The sequence below is a fragment of the Taeniopygia guttata genome, chromosome 1 (assembly GCF_048771995.1).
Source record: "Taeniopygia guttata chromosome 1, bTaeGut7.mat, whole genome shotgun sequence".
NCBI classification, from domain to species: domain Eukaryota; kingdom Metazoa; phylum Chordata; class Aves; order Passeriformes; family Estrildidae; genus Taeniopygia; species Taeniopygia guttata.
The window spans coordinates 25,646,254-25,666,001 of NC_133024.1; the positions used below are offsets into that span (position 1 = coordinate 25,646,254).

General features: G+C 46.8%; 1 protein-coding gene across 1 annotated transcript in view; it reads right to left on the reverse strand.

The window, feature by feature from the left end:
• Positions 1–652: 652 nt before the first annotated feature.
• The window catches only part of FSTL1 (follistatin like 1), a 52,362-nt gene continuing 33,266 nt past the window's right edge, over positions 653–19,748 (reverse strand). The window contains exons 3-11 of the mRNA XM_030266301.4: positions 15,068–15,172; positions 13,698–13,827; positions 12,497–12,529; positions 10,800–10,930; positions 7,714–7,832; positions 6,863–6,975; positions 5,962–6,072; positions 4,142–4,239; positions 653–3,865 (exon numbers count right to left, since the gene is read on the reverse strand). Of these exons, the coding sequence (XP_030122161.2) occupies positions 3,821–3,865; positions 4,142–4,239; positions 5,962–6,072; positions 6,863–6,975; positions 7,714–7,832; positions 10,800–10,930; positions 12,497–12,529; positions 13,698–13,827; positions 15,068–15,172 (885 nt within the window). The 3' untranslated portion in view covers positions 653–3,820. The remainder of the gene's footprint in view (positions 3,866–4,141; positions 4,240–5,961; positions 6,073–6,862; positions 6,976–7,713; positions 7,833–10,799; positions 10,931–12,496; positions 12,530–13,697; positions 13,828–15,067; positions 15,173–19,748) is intronic.

The window sequence follows — 19,748 nt, forward strand, 5'->3', positions numbered from 1 at the left end:
ACTTTGCTTTAGTAAATATGCGAGGAGCACGAGGCAAAAATATTTGTAGTGCCAGCTGGCTAAATTTGTGGCTGCTGCTTCCATTAATTTCTTCTTAAAATCTGGGGAAATTCTCACAGTAGACATTGCAGTAATAAAGCAGCCTCACTTTGCAGTTGAGCAGTGAATGGGCAGGGAATGGCATAGAAAAGACTCCATGTGCAGCAGCTGGTACATGCTAAAGAGGCCATTTGATGTGAAAAATAACATGGAAGAGTCAATGTTTTTGAGTTGTTTGGTTTTCTTTTTTAAACAGCTTTGGAAGGAGCACACCAAGTGGAACAAAGCAAGGCAGCTTTCTCTTCTGTCAGACCATTATCTGCACAGAAGCACTCATAGCAGTGGCATTATGGGGAGATGAATAGTAGGGCACTTCCTCCTGTCATACAACAACATTTAAGGCTATTTCACCATTCAGTCAAGGCCTTTAATTATTGTTTTTAATTGCCTATGGGTTCTTTCCACCTGATTCCTCAGCTATAAAACAGAAACAGTCACATCTTACATTTGTCCAACACACTGAGATCGGTGTATGAATGTGCGAAGACAGATGTGGTTTTTTTTTTTTTTGAAAACAAGTTGTGTGGCTTGTCAAAAATAAACCAAACAAGTGTTATTTTTTAAATTTTGTTTCATTTATTTGGCAGTAATATCCAAACCCCCCTGCTTCAAAAAAATTACAAAATCAAGTAAAATAAGTGCACTAAGGAAACCTACAGAATACTGATAAATTTCACACACATACAGGAGGGAATATAGAGGGAGGAGTGGGACTTTTTTGTTTGTTGCTTAAATTTGGGTTTTTTGGAAAAACAAAACAAAACAAAACACCTTCCCTGCCCTTTGTAGTCTGTACAGCAATCGTCCCAGAGGGCAATGGCTGAAATTCAGCACTTCCTTCCCCAGCAGCCAAGTCACCTGCAGGAATTAGTGACTGACCAGCCTGCAGTAGCCTGAGCATTGCTCAGTCTGGGCTGCCCTTCCCCTCTGCGCAGGGAGCCAAGATATTTTGGTCCCGTTTGAGAAGTGCTGCCCTTAGAATGGACCTCACTTTCCACCAGGTCCCTTTGTAGAGGCACAAGGAGGAGGAGGCTCCACAGGCAGCAGCCCTTGCCAGAGGCACTGTTGCTGCACTCCCAGCCTGCTGCCCTAGGCTACCCTGGGATCGGTTGTATGGCTTCTCGGAGAGCTCCGCTTGCCGGAGACCACAGCCCGTCCCTCTGCCTTCAGTGCAAGAGCAAGCTCTGTAAACCTCAGCTGCCAGCACACGTCTCTGCCTGCCCCAGCAGCCACCCCCATCTGCATGGCTGCACAGCCACAGCAGGCAGGAGGGGACAGGGAACACGTCACAGTGCAGCCTACAGAAGCCCTGAAGCCATGCATTCACCTCCCCTTCCTGCACGTGCTCTGGTTTTCACAGTTGGAGATATTCCCGATTGAACAAGATGTTATCCCTGTCCAGGGAGAGCCTTTAAGGCAAGCTGTTGTGTTTTCTCTAAGGCACTTTAACAACCCGAGCTGGAAGGAAGTGATCTGGGAGGCACTAACTACCTTTTAGAGCAGGGCTAGAATAAAGCAAAACATTTATTAACAATGTTCCTGTGACTCCAGATGCAGCACATGAAGCCCTTTCGCTCATACTGTTGGGAAGGAGCAAGCCTATGTCTAATGGGAGCTCCTATTTCACCAACTACTTCTTCCAGTGCCACCAGAACACAAACAATGACTCTGTCCCAGTGTAGCATTGTCCACATTACTCTCAGGTCGTATGGACTCATTCTCCTTCACATATGACAGCGACTCAAATCCAGGCCCTCATGAGAAAAAAAACCCAGTCTCCTTCTGTACTTATGATGCCAAAAACTCAATGGCAGGGTGCATTATAGTTCTCACTGAGAAAGTGGCACTATGCCAAAGTCAATGGAAGTCCTGTGGCTTCACATCAGGAAAACAGCTCAAAGACCAGACAGCCTTTAACACATCTGGCTCATGGGAAAGATCACAGGAGGGATCAAGCTTTCTTCTTTTCCTATACTTCTAGGTACAAGCTCATTCCTTCTCTCCAAGGAAAGCACTGTGCAAAAAGGGGAAGGTTGGGACTCAAGTCCTGCTGATCTTCACTCAAACCAGACATGCTTTTGCAGATGCAAGTGGAATTTTGCTTGAGTAAGCAATAGGGACTGCAAGATACACAGCAACAACTGCTGAAATTGCTCACAAACAGAAAGATGGAAGTCACAGGCAGTGGATCAGGGCACATGCAACTGCTTGGGAAGCACAGCACAGGCATGAAGGGAACCTGGATGTTCAGGTGTGCATGAAGTACATTTGACAACTGCATAAAAAAATCAGCTCGGCTTCAAGTTACAGAGGTGACTATCAACAAAAGAGTATTTCATTTGCATCTAGGACTAATGCTCTGAGAAACGTGTGGGATGAAACTGACCCATGAAAGAATGTGAGAGTGGTCAAAGGTGGCCTGATTAATAACACTGAGAAATGCATCAGTAATGAGGCTTCCAGCCCTGACTCCAAACTCATATGTGGAATCAAAGAATAATGCTGCTGCCTCACCCCAGAGGAAGATGAAAAACCCAAGATGATGCCAACAGCAAAACTAAACAGTTTTCTACATAGTTAAGCTTTTTAAGATACTGTACTAATGGTCCCTCTGTCTGTAGACTGCTTTGAGAAATTTAGAGGCATGAGCACGGACTTTGAGCACACGGTCAATGCTAGCTAAGAGAGCGAGAGCTAGAGAGCTGCAGTGGCAATCTGTGTCTGGTGATACTAATTACATCCAGCCCTGTCTCTTCTTCCCACGAGGGACACTGCTATCCCCCAGCTGGGAAATACCCTGTAGTGCAAGGCTCACAATTCGCCTGTGGTGTTTGTGGCGGCTGAGCGCAGTGCGATACAAACTGTGCATGGGCATTACAGCACTGTCAACAACAAAAACCCACACACTGGGTTTTCTTGAAAGATCTAGAGCTACAAAACATACAAAAGCTGAATCACTACCATAGGAAATAAAATAATAAAAAACCCGAAACAAAAAAAAAAAAGGGGAGTCAGCATGTGAATGTGATAAGAAAAAAATACGATAGCACCTCTAAGGAGGGGGCAGGGAGAGTAAGAGTGAGATGAGGTCAAAAGGAACCATGTTGTGTTAGAGCCCACAGTGTACTGGAGGAGCTGCTGGGGACAGTCTGGTGGAAAGCAAGGAGGAATGTGCTGGACTCATGCCAGCAGCATGGCACCACGACTCCCAGGAGTCACACGAGGCTGACCAGCTTTGAGGAGCTCAAAGCAAAGGGTAAGGTTCTTGGATAGTGATGCCCTGCAGCACACGTGTTCAGCCACAAAACTGCCAGGCCTGTATTTCTGCAGCCAAGGATGGTGCTGACAATTGTATTGACTTAAGACCCCCGTTTCTATCCAGCATTGACCTCCATCCTTTCCCCAGATCTAGAGGAACAAGTAATCCCTGTTAGCTCTTCGAGGGAGCAGCTATGTGCTCTGGGGAAGGGCCCCAGAGGCTGCTGTAAGTCCCTCCCAGCCTTCCAAGGTCCCAGCAATGAAGCTCCCTGAACAGGTGGGCTCTGCTCCCCTTTCCTGGCCCCATTCTTTGTGTATTACAAAACAAATAACCCATCGCTATACATGTAAATATCTGTGACTGGGCAACTGTAGCAGACACTTGTGCATACTGAGATCAGCACTGGAGGACAGGGTGGCAGGCTGGGCCCATCCTCCTGGGCTCCTCCGCTGTGGAGGCCCCTTACATCTCCTTGGTGTTCATTCTCTTGGTCTTCTCAGCCGTCTCCTAGAGAGAGAGAGCACAGAAGTGAAGCTGTAGGCTGACACAGGAATTGGCAGCACTCTGAAGTATTTGGTCCACCATTGGCAGTGCCAACACTGGTTTGTATCTGAAAGCCCCACACCTGTATTTGTCCCCACAGGCAAGAAATTTACTCTGCTCCTCCTTCTACCTCTTACCCCCTTCTACTTCTTCTAGAAGTCTCCAAGTGACAGAAACAGAAGGAACTCATGTGGCAAAGGGAGGTTTAGTGCAAGCAGACCTTCCCAGCTTCATGCTAACCTGATGCTTCTGCAGTTCCTGAACGTATCTGGCCATCTCCTCCTCAGTCATATCTTGATCAGGTCGGTGTCTCTGAGCAGGCACCTTCTCATTCCTCCCTGGAAGGAGAAATGGAGTTGAGTGTTTCACAAATAGGGGATGCAAATTTCAGCTGCTGAACCATGAAGAACAAAGGGAGGCAGGTCAGCCACAGCATCTCTCAAGCTTAGGTAGCCTTTGCTGGAAGATGGTATGGGTTGGTTTCTTAGAAAGAGAACAGGCCTTGTGGCTGCCTGGGACTTCACAACTTGGGTGTGCAGTCTGTCCCTGTCTCTCCCTCCCATGTGACTAATAATAAAGCCACTTACAAGAGGCTGTATATTATTGAAAATAAACACCTATAATTAGTTCAAACACCTTGGCCTCTTTCAGGGGAATAAACGGAAGCTCAGCGCTACCCAAGTACAATAACTGATACCTAAGGAAGAGGTAGTTTTGCTCTATGAAGATGTAAAAACTGATGTGTTTGATCTGATTCTTCAGTTTCATTATTCCTCTAACAATAGCCTCTAACCCCTCTGCTGCTCTGACATGAGCAGAAAGTCAAGGAATTGTTATCCCATTGCATCCTTCTGTCATGGATGCAGGCAACAAAGTAGGCAGCAAGAACAGGTGTTGCATAGCAACTTTGAAGGTTGTTTCTGGGGAGGCAGCAAAAAGAGCCTCTCATTCTGTTGCTTAATCTATGACACCTACACACAGCTCCTCTGGCAGCTTTATTAATACTACAGTTGTCTTTTCTCAGGTGAGTTCCTGCTGCTACAACTAAGTCTGAGCTGAGGTGATCCTGAAGCCTCTGCTGCTGCAGATCAGATAAACACGAAAAGCTCTGTACACGCTGCTGCCGTTTCCCTCTCTCCTGCTCTGCCCAAGCTACTGACTATAGATCTGAACCAGGGTGCTCCTGGCAGGTCCCACACAGCTCTGAAACAAAGCTCCTGCAAGGGCCTGGTTCCTAGAGAAGAAGGATATAAAAATGCAGCAAAGGCTGAGTTTCTAGGGAAGAAGGCCAGAAAAATGCAGCATCATGCTGGGAGGATGGATATGGCTCCTTGGGAAGGACCCATACATTTGCCAACACAGGGAAAAGGTGGCATTCCACTGGCCCTGAAATACGTGTTAGAAGGGAAAATAGAGACTTGTTGTTCACAACTGCACCATGATCTCTCACAATTGTAACGTGGCTGTGCAAGTTTAAGGGCCTTCCAAAGGAGGAACAAACAACCCTGCCTTACTATGGCACCACCTCCCTGCATCTCCATTATTCTACAGTTTTTGTGGTGAGAAGCTAAAGCATTTTCTTGGCATTGGATGAAGGTTCCTATATCCCCTCTTGATCGAGACAGGATCCTAGATCCTGTTTTACAAATTCCATAAACACAGATACAGTGACAATATGGACACATATACAGGAAAGCCGACTTGCTTATGCCTACATGTATGATAGCAGCCAGTGACCTATTTGGTCTGCACAAGCTGGATGCAGAGTAGCTCTAGTTTGGAAGATTTAGTGCTGAATTTTCACTACACCAAATCCAAACTACAAACCCCAGCAGCATTGCCCCAAGCTCAGTTACATACTTTCTGACCTCTGGAGCAGTATTAGCTTGGGTTTGACTAACATGGAACAAGTGAGGGTTATGCAGAAACCACCCATGGAGAAGCTGAGGAAAAGCTGGAGAGAAAAGAATTCTGGATAGCTGGTGCCTTTGGAAAGACAGAGAGTGAGAATTCCTTTTGTCCAAGCCCAAGCACAGTAATTTTCTGGAGAGCATACAGACCCTCGCACGTCATTGCGGTGCACACCCAGTTCCCACAGGCACAGACGCAGCGGTTGCACTCCACCTGGGTCTCTGCTCCATCCTCGTAGGTCTCATCTTCCAGGGCACACTCTGAAGAGGCACAAAACAAGGGCAGTGCTTATGAGAGAGTGAGCAGGCTAAAGACAACAGCATTTGAAGATGCCTTGAGAGAGAAGATGAGGTTGAAGGGGAAAATCTTCCTTCCCCCAACCACCAGAATTTTCCTCATGACTAAAATATTCATGCTGAATTTGGTGAGTGAAATCAGCCAAAATATAATTTGGGAAAGCCAAACCCTTTTTTTTCCCCAGAACACATTTCAATTTTTCATTTCCAAATGAAATCTCAGTGTTGGATTTCTTTGAATTTCCTTATCTCTTACACAAAGAAAAGAACCCCTGAAATGAAAGCTTGGGTTATCCTTATCCCCAGGTGGGGATAAGTTGGGGAAATGATCTGGAAGGATAGTGAACTTTGAGATGGTCATCAGGGAGGCTTTCTGTGTGAAAGGCAGAGCATAGCAGGACTTTGGCCTGGTCTGATTTTCCTAAGTTATCCAGCCATGAACTCCTCACATGATTGACCTCTGCACTGTTAAATACATGTCTTGACCTTACAAGCATACCATAACCATTAAACCTACGTCCTTGCTTCTAAAATACAAACCTTTCTTATCACAAGAGCTGCAGGAGATCTGGGACAGTAAAAGCAGTACTTTCAACAATGCAGGGACAAAGGCTGCTGTTTGATGAGAGGCAGGCATAAATTAAAATTATCTCTGGCCGTGGAGTTACAGCACATATGGCCTGAAGCTGATCTCTTTTCTTTCCTCCCTTCCCAGGACCCCTCTTGTTCCCCTAGATAAGTGAGAAGTTCCTACTTTTCTCTGGTGGGTTAAAGGATGGGCTGAGGCACTTGAGAAATTCATTGAAGCTGAGCTTCCAGTCAGCATTTTCATCTGACAGCTCGATGAGGGCATCTACGCAGAGTCCCCTGAAAGGAAACACAGAGGCTTGTTCTGCACAGGGCTGTGCTAGGCCAGCCCCTGCTCCATTGTCTTCAGAGTGCAGGTGAGTAAAAACAGTAATAACTAGGAGACTCCAAGATGTCTGGCAAAAGTGGCTTCTCTCAGAAAATCTCACAGGATACAGAGAAAAGAAAAACAGTCACAAAATACTCTCTGTCTGGCAATGGGCTGGGCAGAGGGGGGATATTCAGAACAGCAGGAATGGGACATCTACATTTGTTGACATCTACATGCTGTCACACAGCAGCCTACAATAAGCACAGAATAACCACAAGCAGCCTTTTTTCATACAGTGGCAGACAAAGAAAGAGGGAAACCTCTCAACCTATAAGGCTGTGTATGAACGGTGTTTTCCCACCATCCTCCTTGCACTGGATCTAGATATTAGGCAAAAGGTGAGGGGAGTCCCTAGGAAAGCTAATTTATTAGGAAATAGAAAGAAGATGACTAATTTTCTGTTACCCAACTCCCTTCTGGCTGCACAAGTGCTAGATTTAAGGCAAAAGGATTGGAATACGTGCCCAACATGAAGGGTAGAGATAGGACTGCTCCTCTTGTGGCGTTCACACCTATTTAAGTTGGAAGCCACTTCATACACAGTTAACTCTGTCAGTGCAAGCCCTAACTGATATTTAGCACAAGTGAATTTCCATGTTCCATTCTGCCACATCTGCCCTCCCTCTGGCATCCTGTCCACTGCCCACCTGAGCAACTTGTTGGTCTCCTGGTCCATGTAGGTGGTGATGTTGATGGCAGTCTCATTCTGCTCCACAAACTTCAGGAATTCCGTGGAGTCCAAGCGAGAATCACCATCATCAAAGCTCTGTAGGGGAAGATAGGAATATGTGAGAGGGTCTCATTTATCAGTTCAAAGTACCCCTTCCTTCTTCCTCCTCCATACATATATAGCATTTTGAAGCTTTAGTTCCATTATCCCTTTTTTCACAAAGAAAGAGGCTCAGAGAAAAGCAGCAACATATCCACATTAGCCTCAGAATGAGAGAGATATGATCTTAGCCTTGTTCTCACAGATAAGCTACGCTGCCTCTCATTCACCTCCTGTTGCTTGATTTATGGCTCTAGCCCTATTTCTTCTCATTGTTTCAGCCAGCTCCTAGCTTTCTTATATACCTCCTGCCTTAAAGCAGACCAGCTGCATTCAAGGAGGTGTCAGCTTTCCAATACGTGTAAATCCAGAGCTGTGCCTGGACTCTGACAGTGACAAAAGGGAAAAATCACAGGAAGAAATTTTCTGCTGATACCAGGGAAAAAATTTAATGCAACAGCACAACACCTCGCCATCAAGTTCTTAAGGTCCTGACAAAACTCCTGGCACTGAAGAGCAGTGTTTTTAGCCCCAAAATCCTGGCTATACTCCCAAAGAAGTAATTGCATTTTGCTTTCCTGTTTGAAGATGTGACACCGCAGTGCTGGGCACTCAGCAGGAACTGCTGTACCCCCTCAGAGACAGCTGCATTGCTATGAGTGGAAAATTAATCCTGCACACAGACTGCTGCCACCTAATTTTTTGCTGTGTGATTGGGGCAGGTCGCTGTAGCTCCTTGTGCAGTGCTCTCAGGAATGCTGGAATAGACACTGCCTGTTGTTACCTCTAAGTGTTTCAGGAGAAACATCTAGGGCTATGGAAATTATTCTGCGTAACTGCTCCACATGTCAACATCCACTAGACTTTGAAGTCTCTTGTCCTGCTTTTTATTGTGAAAATGACTGCATTTCTCTTAATGACCCAGACTGTGAGTTTTCTTGCCTTTCAAAGTTATGGTCTACATTAAGGCATTCCCACAGAGATTCTCCAAATGGAGCAACTTCCCACTACTGGTCTTGCTCCTCTTGAAATAATGTCCTTCAAGGTCATGACCTGCCCGATGAACAAAGCACATCCCAGTGAGCCCCACAAGTCAGGCTTCCAGAAGGGAAATAGCTTAATGCCACTTCTACTAATCTCCCCACCAAGGAGAAAGGGGAAAAGCTTAATTTCAACTGTGCCTCCAGTGTTTCCTACATGTAGGACAGGAATCAGGCCATTTACAGGAATGCAGGACATGAAGAGCCCCACAGCTTACCATGACAAAATTCCTCCAGTGACAGCAGACACTTGTTGCTGACACAAATTTCTGTGTGTTTGAAGCCATTTAGTTTGTTTTGCCTTGATTTGCCCCAAGTTTTTCCAAACTCTGAATTCTGCTTTAAAAATATTTCAAAGCTTTAAGAATAAGGTAGTTGAAAAGGTGGATTATCATCTGATAAAGAATCACAGAATCATTAAGGTTGGAAAAGACCTCCAAGATCTTCGAGTCCAACCTCTGATGGAATACCACCTTATCAACTAAATCAGAGCAGCAAGTGCCACATCCAGTTGTTTCTTGAACCCTTCCAGGGATGGTGATTCCCCTACCTCCCTTGGCAGCCACTCTTTCCGCAGCCTGTAGTTCTGCCTGGGATTGTTGTGACCCAAATTCAGGACCCAACACTTGCCCTTATTGAACATCATACTGTTGACCTTGGCCATGGAAATTCCCCCTTTGGTACAAACAGAGGTATTTCTTTGCCATAAGAACTCTCACCCAGTGGCTGGGATCAGTGCTCCAGAAAAAGTGGGACAGTAAAGAGAACACGAGGCTGCTGAGCTGCAGCCTCAGGATATTGCCAGCATGCTGACAGGCGTGGGGACAGTGGGTGTGAACGGCTTGTGTGGTGACAGTGGAACAAGCCTGTGGCTGGCTCATGCGTTTCAGCAAAGCCCATGACCTGGGGAGACCCTGCAAAAGTGGCTGGAAACAGCACATTTGCAGGGAGAGTGACTAAAACAGGACACTTCCACTTTTGAGTACTGGCAGGCACTGCCAGGAGTGCCCAGGGCAGTGGATTGCCACTGACAGAGCAGCATTAAAGGCTGCAAATGTGAGGATGGCTGTGGAGTGAGGGGACCAGCTCCTCCATCTCACCAGGGGGTGCCATTGCCATGGCAAATTTGCTTGCAGTGCTAACTCCTGTCAGGCACCATTAATCTCTTGCTGTCAACAGCTCATGATTTAAACGCTCTCCCCTCTTCCCCACCTGCTCCTCCAGCTCCATCCTGAATGCTTTGAAGTCTCTGTCAGGAGCCCAGCATGAGGGGGAGGGATACAGCAGTGCATGTAGCAGGAGCAGGGGAGAAGCTTGGGATCTGCTGGTTACAGAAGGGGGTGCAGATGGGCTGAGGGACAGACTGAGAGGGAGGAGGGAGGAACAGGATTATTGCAAGGCCCAAGACTCAAGTGTCTCCTTTCACTCTGCAGAATACTAGAGAACTGCCAGCTCTCAGACACAACTGGGACATACTCCTTGAAGCTCCCAAGTGTCCCTTATACCCATCTCAGCATGGCCTTGGGACTATCTAGACCAAAGGATCAGTAGCCCCTGCCACAGCTTCCTGCATTTCCAGCACTTTCATCTCTTTTTCTCTGGCTTTTTACCCCTGAGATTAGTTCCCTACTCTGCTACAGGCACATGTGGCTTGCCCTCCTCCTTTTCCCCAAGGCAGGTCAGACACCAGGAGTCAGAGATGCTCCACATCTGGCTGTCACAAGCTGTGCCAGTGTCTCAGTCAGTGGCTGCTGGAAGCAGCCCATAACACATCAGGCTGTAGGACTTATCAGATCTCTCTGGTCCCCAGCTCAAAGGCACATCACACACACTGGAGCTGTTCAGCTGGGGGCATAGCAGCTGTTATACAGTGACAAAGCAAGAAATGTTGTCTGGGCTTTGAGGCAGGTGCTGCTCTACTTGCCTTGAAATATTTGTCCAGGACTTCGCTGTAGTTACTGCCCTTGGAGAACCACCCATCTGGGATAATCTCAGCTTCCAGCCACTGGATGACCCGGCGACGAAGCTCGTCCCTGTCTGACTGGTAGCAGACAACTGTAATGGGAGACAATGCAGTAGAAGGAAAAACAAGAGTGAGAGAAATCAAGCTGGCAGGGAGATCACAGAGAGAAGCCTGGAAATAAAAGCCAGCCAGCCCGCCCTGATGGCAGCTTGCAGCCCCTAAGCCCAGTCCTTGGAGTTACATCACTGCCAGATCCAAGCAGATATGTCATGTGCTGAGTAGTGGATGGGCTGTTGGTGACACCATGTGGCATGGCCGGAAAACAACACTCCTGCCAAAGCTCTTCCTTCCCATTCCTGAGGCTTGTGGAAGAACAACCAGGAGCTGACTCATCTTGGTGTGAAGAATCCCAGACTGAGGGAGGAAGGTAACTGACAATGTCCCCAGGCTTCCCGACACTGTGTGGAATTGTCATTCAGCTGTCAACCCTAAAATACCAAAACCTCTGTCCTCTGCAAGGGGGAAGACTAGGCTGAGCAATCCTTTCTACCACTCTGTCTCCAAGACTTGAATTTTAGGGCCTACTATCTCAGGAAATATTGTTTCTTCAAAGCCCTGATTTGTCCACTCTGACTGGAAATGAGAGGGGGACAGGTTAGGCTTGTTCACTCAAAGTGCTTGCCAGTGTCACAGATTTCTTCAGGGCTGTTATCACTTTGTGTGCTAGTACAAATTGTGCATTTAGAAACAAAACTGAAAGCCTAGCTGGAAATTGTCACACCTGCCCAGTGGTCATCAAAGCCAGAAAAGGAATCAGTGTTCATTCATGTCACTTTACACGCACTAAGGATCTTCTGAATCCAGTGACTACTATCACAACCACGTGGAGAGATGAAAAAAATTCAGCTCTGTAGGGATTCTGCATGTTTAATTTTGTATTTCTTTAAAACTCCTTTAGGGTGGTGGCCATGCTCTGGCATGGTCCTTCCTCTTTAGTCTGTATGAGGCTTTGCTCTCATCCGTCCCAGGAAGTTAAAGTTGATGATTATACAGCTTCAGTACTTTGAGATCATGAATAGGAAAACGCTCTCCTGATGACAAGCCATGGCCCTAAAACCCAGTGTTAAGTACACAAGGCAATACAAAAGAGGAGAAACCAAGTACAGGGAATTGAAGAGACTTATAATTTAGGTGATCATAGAATCATTTAGGTTAGAAGAGACTCTTAAGATCATCTTGTTGGCTGATGGTAGAGGCAGTTCTGCTGTAACTCCTGACTCTGCCTCTGCACCCCTTGGTTCATCACTCCTAAAGCAAAGTTTCCTTTTAAAAGAGTGCTCCATCCCTCTGTCTGGGTGATAAGCACAGTTTGGGTCCCTGGGGGCAAATTGGGTTTCATTGCATCGTGTCTATGCTGAGTCCCTGAGACATCCCAGCACAGGGAAAAGCCCAGGAGATGTATGAGTTCTGAAAGGTTACCCAAGAGTAACAAGCTGGGCAATCACATTTTAGCTGATTTATCAACTCAGACTTCTACAGCCCATGCAGGATATGACTTTTACACAGACCTCTGCACTCCCCCAGCACACCCTCTGCCCATCTCCCAGAGCATGCAAATTCATACAGAGACCTCAGCCAAACAGGAGACAGCTTCTTACCTGGACTTGCAGCTGGATTCTCAGACTTCTTCTCTGTTAATGGAAAGACAGAAAAGGACATTTCTGATGCAGTGTGAAGCAATACAAATCTCTTCCCACCATGGGTAAAAGCAGAGGAACCTGGAAGTCTTTGTATATATGAGGGCCACATATATGATTAAGGGGCTAGAATCTCCTGGACTCTGAGGAGATACTGAGGAATGTTTAGTCTGAAGAACTGAAGGCTCAGGGACAATCTTATCAATGTTTATAAAAATCTGATGGAAGGAAATGAGGAAGACTGCACCAGACTTTTATCCATGGTATTCAGTGACAGGACAAGAGACAGTGGACACACATTCAAACACATGAAACTCTGTACAAACACAAGAAAACCATGCAGCTGGTGTGTGTGTGTGTGAGTTAAACAGCCCCATTGATGAGGCAAAATCCCTGCTCCTAAAGTTATTGAGGTTCCTTATGAACATGGATGATAGTATTGGTTTTAGGAGTTTATCCTCAGAGCATGACTTTTCCTCAGCAGTTACACTGAGAGAGTTACCTGGCTGAATCCAAAAGGCTTAGAGTGAGCCAGCAGGAGCAAAAGGTTGCCCTGCTCTCCTGAGTGCCACACTCCCAGAAGCTTGGAGAGACAATAGCTCCAAGGTCCCCCCACAGTCAAAGGTCAGGGGTTTGAGTGCACTAATGAGGGCCCCTTAATGACCCTGCTGGCCTCACCTAGAGCCTCTGTCCATACTCTAACCATGAGCCATGAGACTCCATTTCATATCTGATGCCTCAGCTACTCCTTGCCTGTGATTATTATGTTGTAGCCATGCCTGTTTCTAGCTCTGTTGCAACCACTTTCTTCCATAGACTTGATCCAGGCCTGACCTGGTGACTGTGCTCCCACCTTGATCTCAGCCTTTCTACAGCCTGCATCACTATGAGCTCATCTGGCTGTTGTCTGATTCTGGTTACCAGAATCACCAGCCCCGACTTCATGACTTGATTTCAGGCCTACTTCATCACTGCCAGCTTGCCTGCTCATCTGCACTCTTGCTTGAACCTGGCTACTGTTCAGAGGCTTGCCCTGTTTACCCCACTCAGCAACTGTGGGACAATGTCTTGGCTGGTGAGGCCTCTGCCTCGCCTTGTTATCATGCTTCCCTTCCAACTCTTTGTCCCTGAGAGTGTAGCCACTCCTCCTAGCCAGGGTTACCTTTGCAGTGGCCATCGTAATCCACCTGGATCTTGGAGCCGGTGAGGCAGGCGTCACGGTGCAGCTCACAGTGGTTCAGGTATGTCTTGCCATTGCTCCCGCACACAGGCCTCTTGTGAGGTTTGCATTTCTGTGGGAGAGCCAGAGAACACAGTGTTTCACCTGCCTCCTTGGGACAGCTCGGTGAGTCCAACCATCAGCCCAGCTCAGGAGGAGTCCTTGGCACAGTCCCCTTGGCCCTGTGTTTGGACCAGGCTAACTCACCCATCATTTCCCCAGAAAAACCCACACAGGGAAGTCTGTGAGTTCAAAGGTCTCACTTTGTCCCAGTTTCCATGAACACCAGCATGACAGGAGTCTTTCTGAAAGCAGACCCCTGCAAAGAAATCGGTGCTCAGCATAAATATGGAGCATAGTCCTGCAACTGCTGCTCCATGTGCCATGGCCATGCCTGCCCAGAGGTGTTTCTGTGCCTCTGGTCTCTGCACCTGCGCTTGCTTGGCACCATTGCATCTCTCTGTAGACTCTGCTCCACCCTTCTGCAACCAAATGGCAGAATAAGCCATCAGCCGTGAACAAACATCACAGCCTACAGCAAAGAGAGAGTTCACCAGTGCCACTGTTCAGGCTATGAGCTTCTTTCTTCTGTCCCTTCTGGTCTGGCCAAGCCTATCCAGAGTGACAGACTCTCTTCCTACTAACAGAGCATTTCACTCTCCAGTGCCCAGGCTGGCCATGCCAGAGCTACAAGCTCTGAGGGAAGGGGGAACAAAGAGCTACATGGCCATTCCCAGGAGCCAGGCAGAAATGTTTTGAAAGCACGGGGCAGAGCGCAGTAGGGACACATTGTGTCCCTCAGCTGGGAAAGACTCTTCTAATCATTTCTGACTCCCTGCTGGATAAAGCTATTCATCCTTACAGCACTCTACCACAATTATTTCCATTTTACAAAAGCTGATTTTAGTAGGGTGCTCGTAACCTCCTCAAACAAGGTGCCAGTGAGGGCAGGCTGTCTTGGAGATCACAGACCACTCCCTAGAGTGTCCTTCAAAGCCAGCTGCACATCCATATCCCGCTGGGCTTTCCCAACAAAAGACTTTCAGTCAAGTCTCCTATGCATGTAAAGGCCCTAGGCAGTCCTGCAAGCAGCACAGCTGCAAGTCCAGACTATTATCTACCCTACAGGACTCTTCCCCCACACAACACTGGAAACAGTCCTGCTGTTTGAAGAGCCACTGTGAATTTGCAGCTTCTTCAAAACAGCCATAGCCTTATTCCTTCACAGGATCCTTCCAGTGACAGAAACCCATCTGAGGTGGGTGGTGGTGGTGACACCTGTCCCAGACACAGAACCTGTGCTGTTCCCATACCTCAATGCAGAGGCAGGTTGGCTCTCCCTTCTCTGTCACTGCACACTCACGCCCAGCTCCACAGAAGACATTGGCACAGATCTTAGATTTGCTCCTTGGCTCTTCCTGCAAGATACGAAGTCAGAGACACAAAATACATTATTACTCAGAGGAGTAACAGCACAGTTTAAAAAAAATTAGCACATTTCACTGGTATCAGGACCAAAAGGTATTACGGTGTTAAAGTGGGGGTGGCAGAACAAGAGACATAACTTCAATAGATGGACAGCTCAGACAATAAGAAGGACCAGACACAAGAACAAGGGCTACAGTCCCAGGGTTTCTTTCAGGTCATTCCTGGAAAATCACCTGGGAGAAGTGGAGTGAACATGGGCAAGAGGAAGTCTAGCAAGAATAATTTGCTCATGTCAAGGACTGCTGTCTTTAAAATTTCTTTCCATGGAGGGTAGGGAGCAGAAATGTCTTTGCTTGAGATACTTAGAAAGAAGGTGAACATATCCCTAGAGAAAGGTACAATACAAACAGGCAGAAGAAATTGCCATCAGGCACCAGATAATGTCCTTGTCACAAAAAAGTCACAAAACTACATGATCCATTATCTTGCTTTCACTAGTCAAGATTAAACACTTTAAAGGAAGAAGACTGTCATGGATGAGATAATTATCCAGTAATCCTGCCATAATGAAAATTCCTTCCTGGTTCCTGACAGCCTGCAGTTGACTTACGTCCTGCAGCACAATTTATATGTTTTACAGTTTTCTCCTAGCCAAAGTCATCACAAGTATTGTTGTTCACATAACTGTCAAATATTTTCTTTTTTTTTTTTTTCTTGGTGTCCCACAGTATTCCTAAACTGGCAACACCTAGCATGGAACATTTCCATAGTTTAGTCATGGTTTTGATACAACTATCACTTATTTTTATCGATTAAGGCCATTTAAAATAGACTTTTAAAAGCAAAGGTAGTTCCAGGGTTTGAAGAAAGTTCCAGACTTTGAAGAGCCTGGCTTAATTCCCTGCTTTGTCATTAATTTACTTTGTGACTCTCATTTCATCTAACATTTTCCACCTGTATGCTGAGTATTTGATTATGCCAGCCAACTGGCTTCTGCAACAGTTTTGCATCAGAAAGAAGATTGAGAAACGAAAAATAATCAGTGAGATAAGTCAATCACATCTGCTGTATTTATTCCCTCTAATACAAAAATGTTTTTTCACCTTCTCATCAGAGTATTATTCTTATACTCTGCTCATTTGTGGCATCTTTGTACCTCCATCACATACTTTTGAAAATAGGTGATGAAAAAGGAACAGAATTTTTCAGAAGAGCAAGCATTATTGACAAATGCTGAACACATTTTTTCTTCCTGTTTTTTCTTTATTCTAGTTTTTTGTTTGTTTTGCTTTTAAAGCCACAATTTCATAGAGAGGTGCTGTCTATACTGAACAGCCCACAGAGACAGCCAGATCATTTTCTGAATAACCTTGCCCTGGTCTTCAGAATAGTTTGTTTGCTGGCCTACTGCACAATTCATCAGACCTGAGAAGGTCTTTTCAAAGCACTGCAGGAATCCCTCCAGGTTCACATAGTGACAAATATCTTTCGTATTCTCTGCAGGTGTTCCTATTTTGCTGCTTATTCTGTCAAATACAGTATTTGGACATGCCAGTCTTAGCTGAGAAATGTACTCCATGTCCCAGGCCTGTTCTCCCCATGAAGACAGTGTTACTCTCCCTCTGCCTTTTTATCTCCTTTCACATATTGTTTCTGAGCTACAAGTGACACACTATGCCTTCTACTGCATCCACCTCTCTCTAGTCACCTTCCAGTGGAGGGCTGAGGTAAATGAACCAGGTGCTTCTGAGGTGGGATGAAACAACAGGAGTATTTCACTGCACAAAGCAACCTCATGCAGCTCAGGGCAGGGAAGGAAGAATAGCTCATTTTGCAAAATGCACAAAGGAAAAAGCCAAACTGTCCAAGGCTGGAGTCTGACTTTGGGCACTCACACACCAAAAATGCAATGTAGCTACCAAAGTGCTGATCCATTTTAGGGGTTTTGAACAACTTGTCAATCCCTTCAAGCAGTCAATGGCAGAAAAAAAACAGCTGGGCACAGCTTTGAATGGCCACCCAGTGAGGTCTGTAATCCAGGTGCCTGGCAATAGATGGCAGTACTCTGCCTCTCCCACGGACAGGCAGGACTGCCAGCAGCCACCTCCCGACCATGCCCACCAGTGCCAAGCCTGGCTTTTGATTCCTGTCTGGGACTTAAGGCACTGTTACAATGCAGCTGGCCTCAACAAGCATCCACAATGCCCAAGCTCAGATTGCAGGACTCCTCTCCCCACAGGAGCTCACTTGGAAACCCAGTTTCCAATGTGGCCATCCACGGCTCCCTCCCTGGTAGTGCTAAAGCCCAGGAACCATCCCACAGCTTTTCTGTTGGAACCTGAGCTGGGGATGCTGGCAGGGTGACATCGCCAGAACAGCTTCTGAAAACACCCTGCCTCCTACCAGGTTAGAAGGCCACATTACTCTGATTTTTCTTATTAATCAAAGCAATACAATTTTCTGGTTGCTTCTTCTTATTGCCTTAAGTTGCCCTAGGCTGGCAGGGGGTTGGGGCTGATTGCCACATTCCAGCATGGCTTTCTCCACCTCAGGATTCAGCCAGAAGAAGAAAGGAAGCAAGCTGCTCTACCTGCCCTCTCACTCTGGCACAGGGTTTCTCAAACCCAGCTGTGGCATAACAGAGGGTGGGAGCACTTTCTAGCAGCTCCTGTCTGCCTTCCCAGCAAATGTGGGAGTCTGCTGAGAGTGTAACAGGGACAGAGGTGGATGATTGTATGAGTACAGTGGGAGTCTGCAAAGGAGGCTTTATAATCTCCCCATTCTCTGGTGATCTCCCAGAAGCTACCAGCGAAACTGGTTTCTTGTGACAGATACTCTGATCTTACCTTGGACCTTGTCATGTTTTCTTTTTATAAAGCTTCACCTGATGGAGTCATGTGAGTGAGGATGGCAGCTGCCACTTTAATATTAAATAACCCATCCTTGCACTTGCCTTGTAAAAGCTTGAAAACATAAACTGCAAATTTTTAAAATTTTAAATTTTAAAAAAGGACTCCACAGTGTTTCAACATCATTGCCCTTAAATTAATTAATATCAGGATTTGGGGGTTGGAATCACAGCTTTTACACTGCTTTGTCTCTGAGAGCTGCCACTGCCTTTTCTGTCATGCTGTGCTTGGGAGGTGTCACCTGTTCCAGTCCACAGCGCGCTCGGGCAGGTGGAAGGGAAAGGGCAGAGTTGTTATTAGTTGCTGCACGGTGGCATTTCCACTGCAAGCCTTGGCAAGGCAGCTCCTCTCTTCTGCCTTGAGTGAGGTGCCCAAGCTCTCTCTCTGGGCAATGCTTGTACATACTCCTCTGCTGCCCAGAGAGCAAGTAGGAAGGTGTAAAAGCAGCAAGGATGAAGTCAGGGCAGGAGTGCCTGTGCCTTTGGAATGTCTGCCATAGCACAGGGGCACTCTGACTCTTCACCCTGCAGGGGCATGACCTTCCCAGATATCTCCACAGGCAAAGACCATGGAGAAAGCTGTTCCCAAAGCTCAAGGGCCAGAAGCTCAGGGCAGCTGGGCAGCATCATGTATGCATAGCCTAGCTTGTCTACTGAATGGGGATGGGAATGCACAATGCTTTTAGAGGGCTGGGAAGTGTAACCCCATGGATGAAGGTTCCTTGCATGTTATCAGGCAAACACTAAGCAGAAGACCTGAGCTGACAGTACAGAGTCACAAGCAATGCCTTTGCCTCAGCTGTTGCCTCCTGAGGAGCAAGGAGGAAAAAGACATTTCCAAGGCACCGAAGGCGAGAATGCCAGAGGCAAAGCCAGTGGTGAAGGATCACCATGGCAACCAGCAATGCAGGGCTTCAAGGTGAAGAGCTAAAATTAGGAAATTAGGCAGTGGAAAAGACTGTTTCTCATCTCTGGCAGCATCTGGTGCTGAGCAGTTGGACCCCCAACACAGAGTAAGCACAGACATCCGGAGCATTTCTGAGTCCCTGCCTGCGCCTGGATGTCCAGGACCAAGTGTGATTTGACACACAAATGCAGTGCCAGGTCTGCATGGGATCCCAAGGTCCTGCCAGGTGCTGTGCCTGCTCTGCACTGATGGGACTGCATGGAAACAGTGCAGTGTCTGCAGTGAGATACGAGTGATTGCACACGTGACAGAAAAGAGGTATCACAGCTCCTTGCCTTTGCAAGGGAACTGCCCACTGCAGTCTCCCTTGGCTGCCTCCTCCCCGGCCCCTATTGAGCCATGGCTATCTGGTGTCCCTTGGTGGGAACTGGGACTTTCCCAACCAGCCTATGAAAGTTGAAACCATGTGCAATTCAATGACAAAACACCTCTGTAAGGAAGAACAAGATTCCACCTGCAGAGAAGAGCTGTACATGCAGCTCCATGTCCACAGTGCCCCACTGCTCAAAGAGAGCAGCAGGGATTACTGCCATTACACACATTCTGGGAAACAAGCAGAAAGCTTGCCCTGCTGCTAGGTGGGGAGTTTATGTGCTTCACAACAACCCATCATACTGTCTTGTTTTCTGCATATCTTTCCACACAAAATCTCCTCTTTGAGACCTCAAAAGTCTTTTTCTCAGCAGCCCAT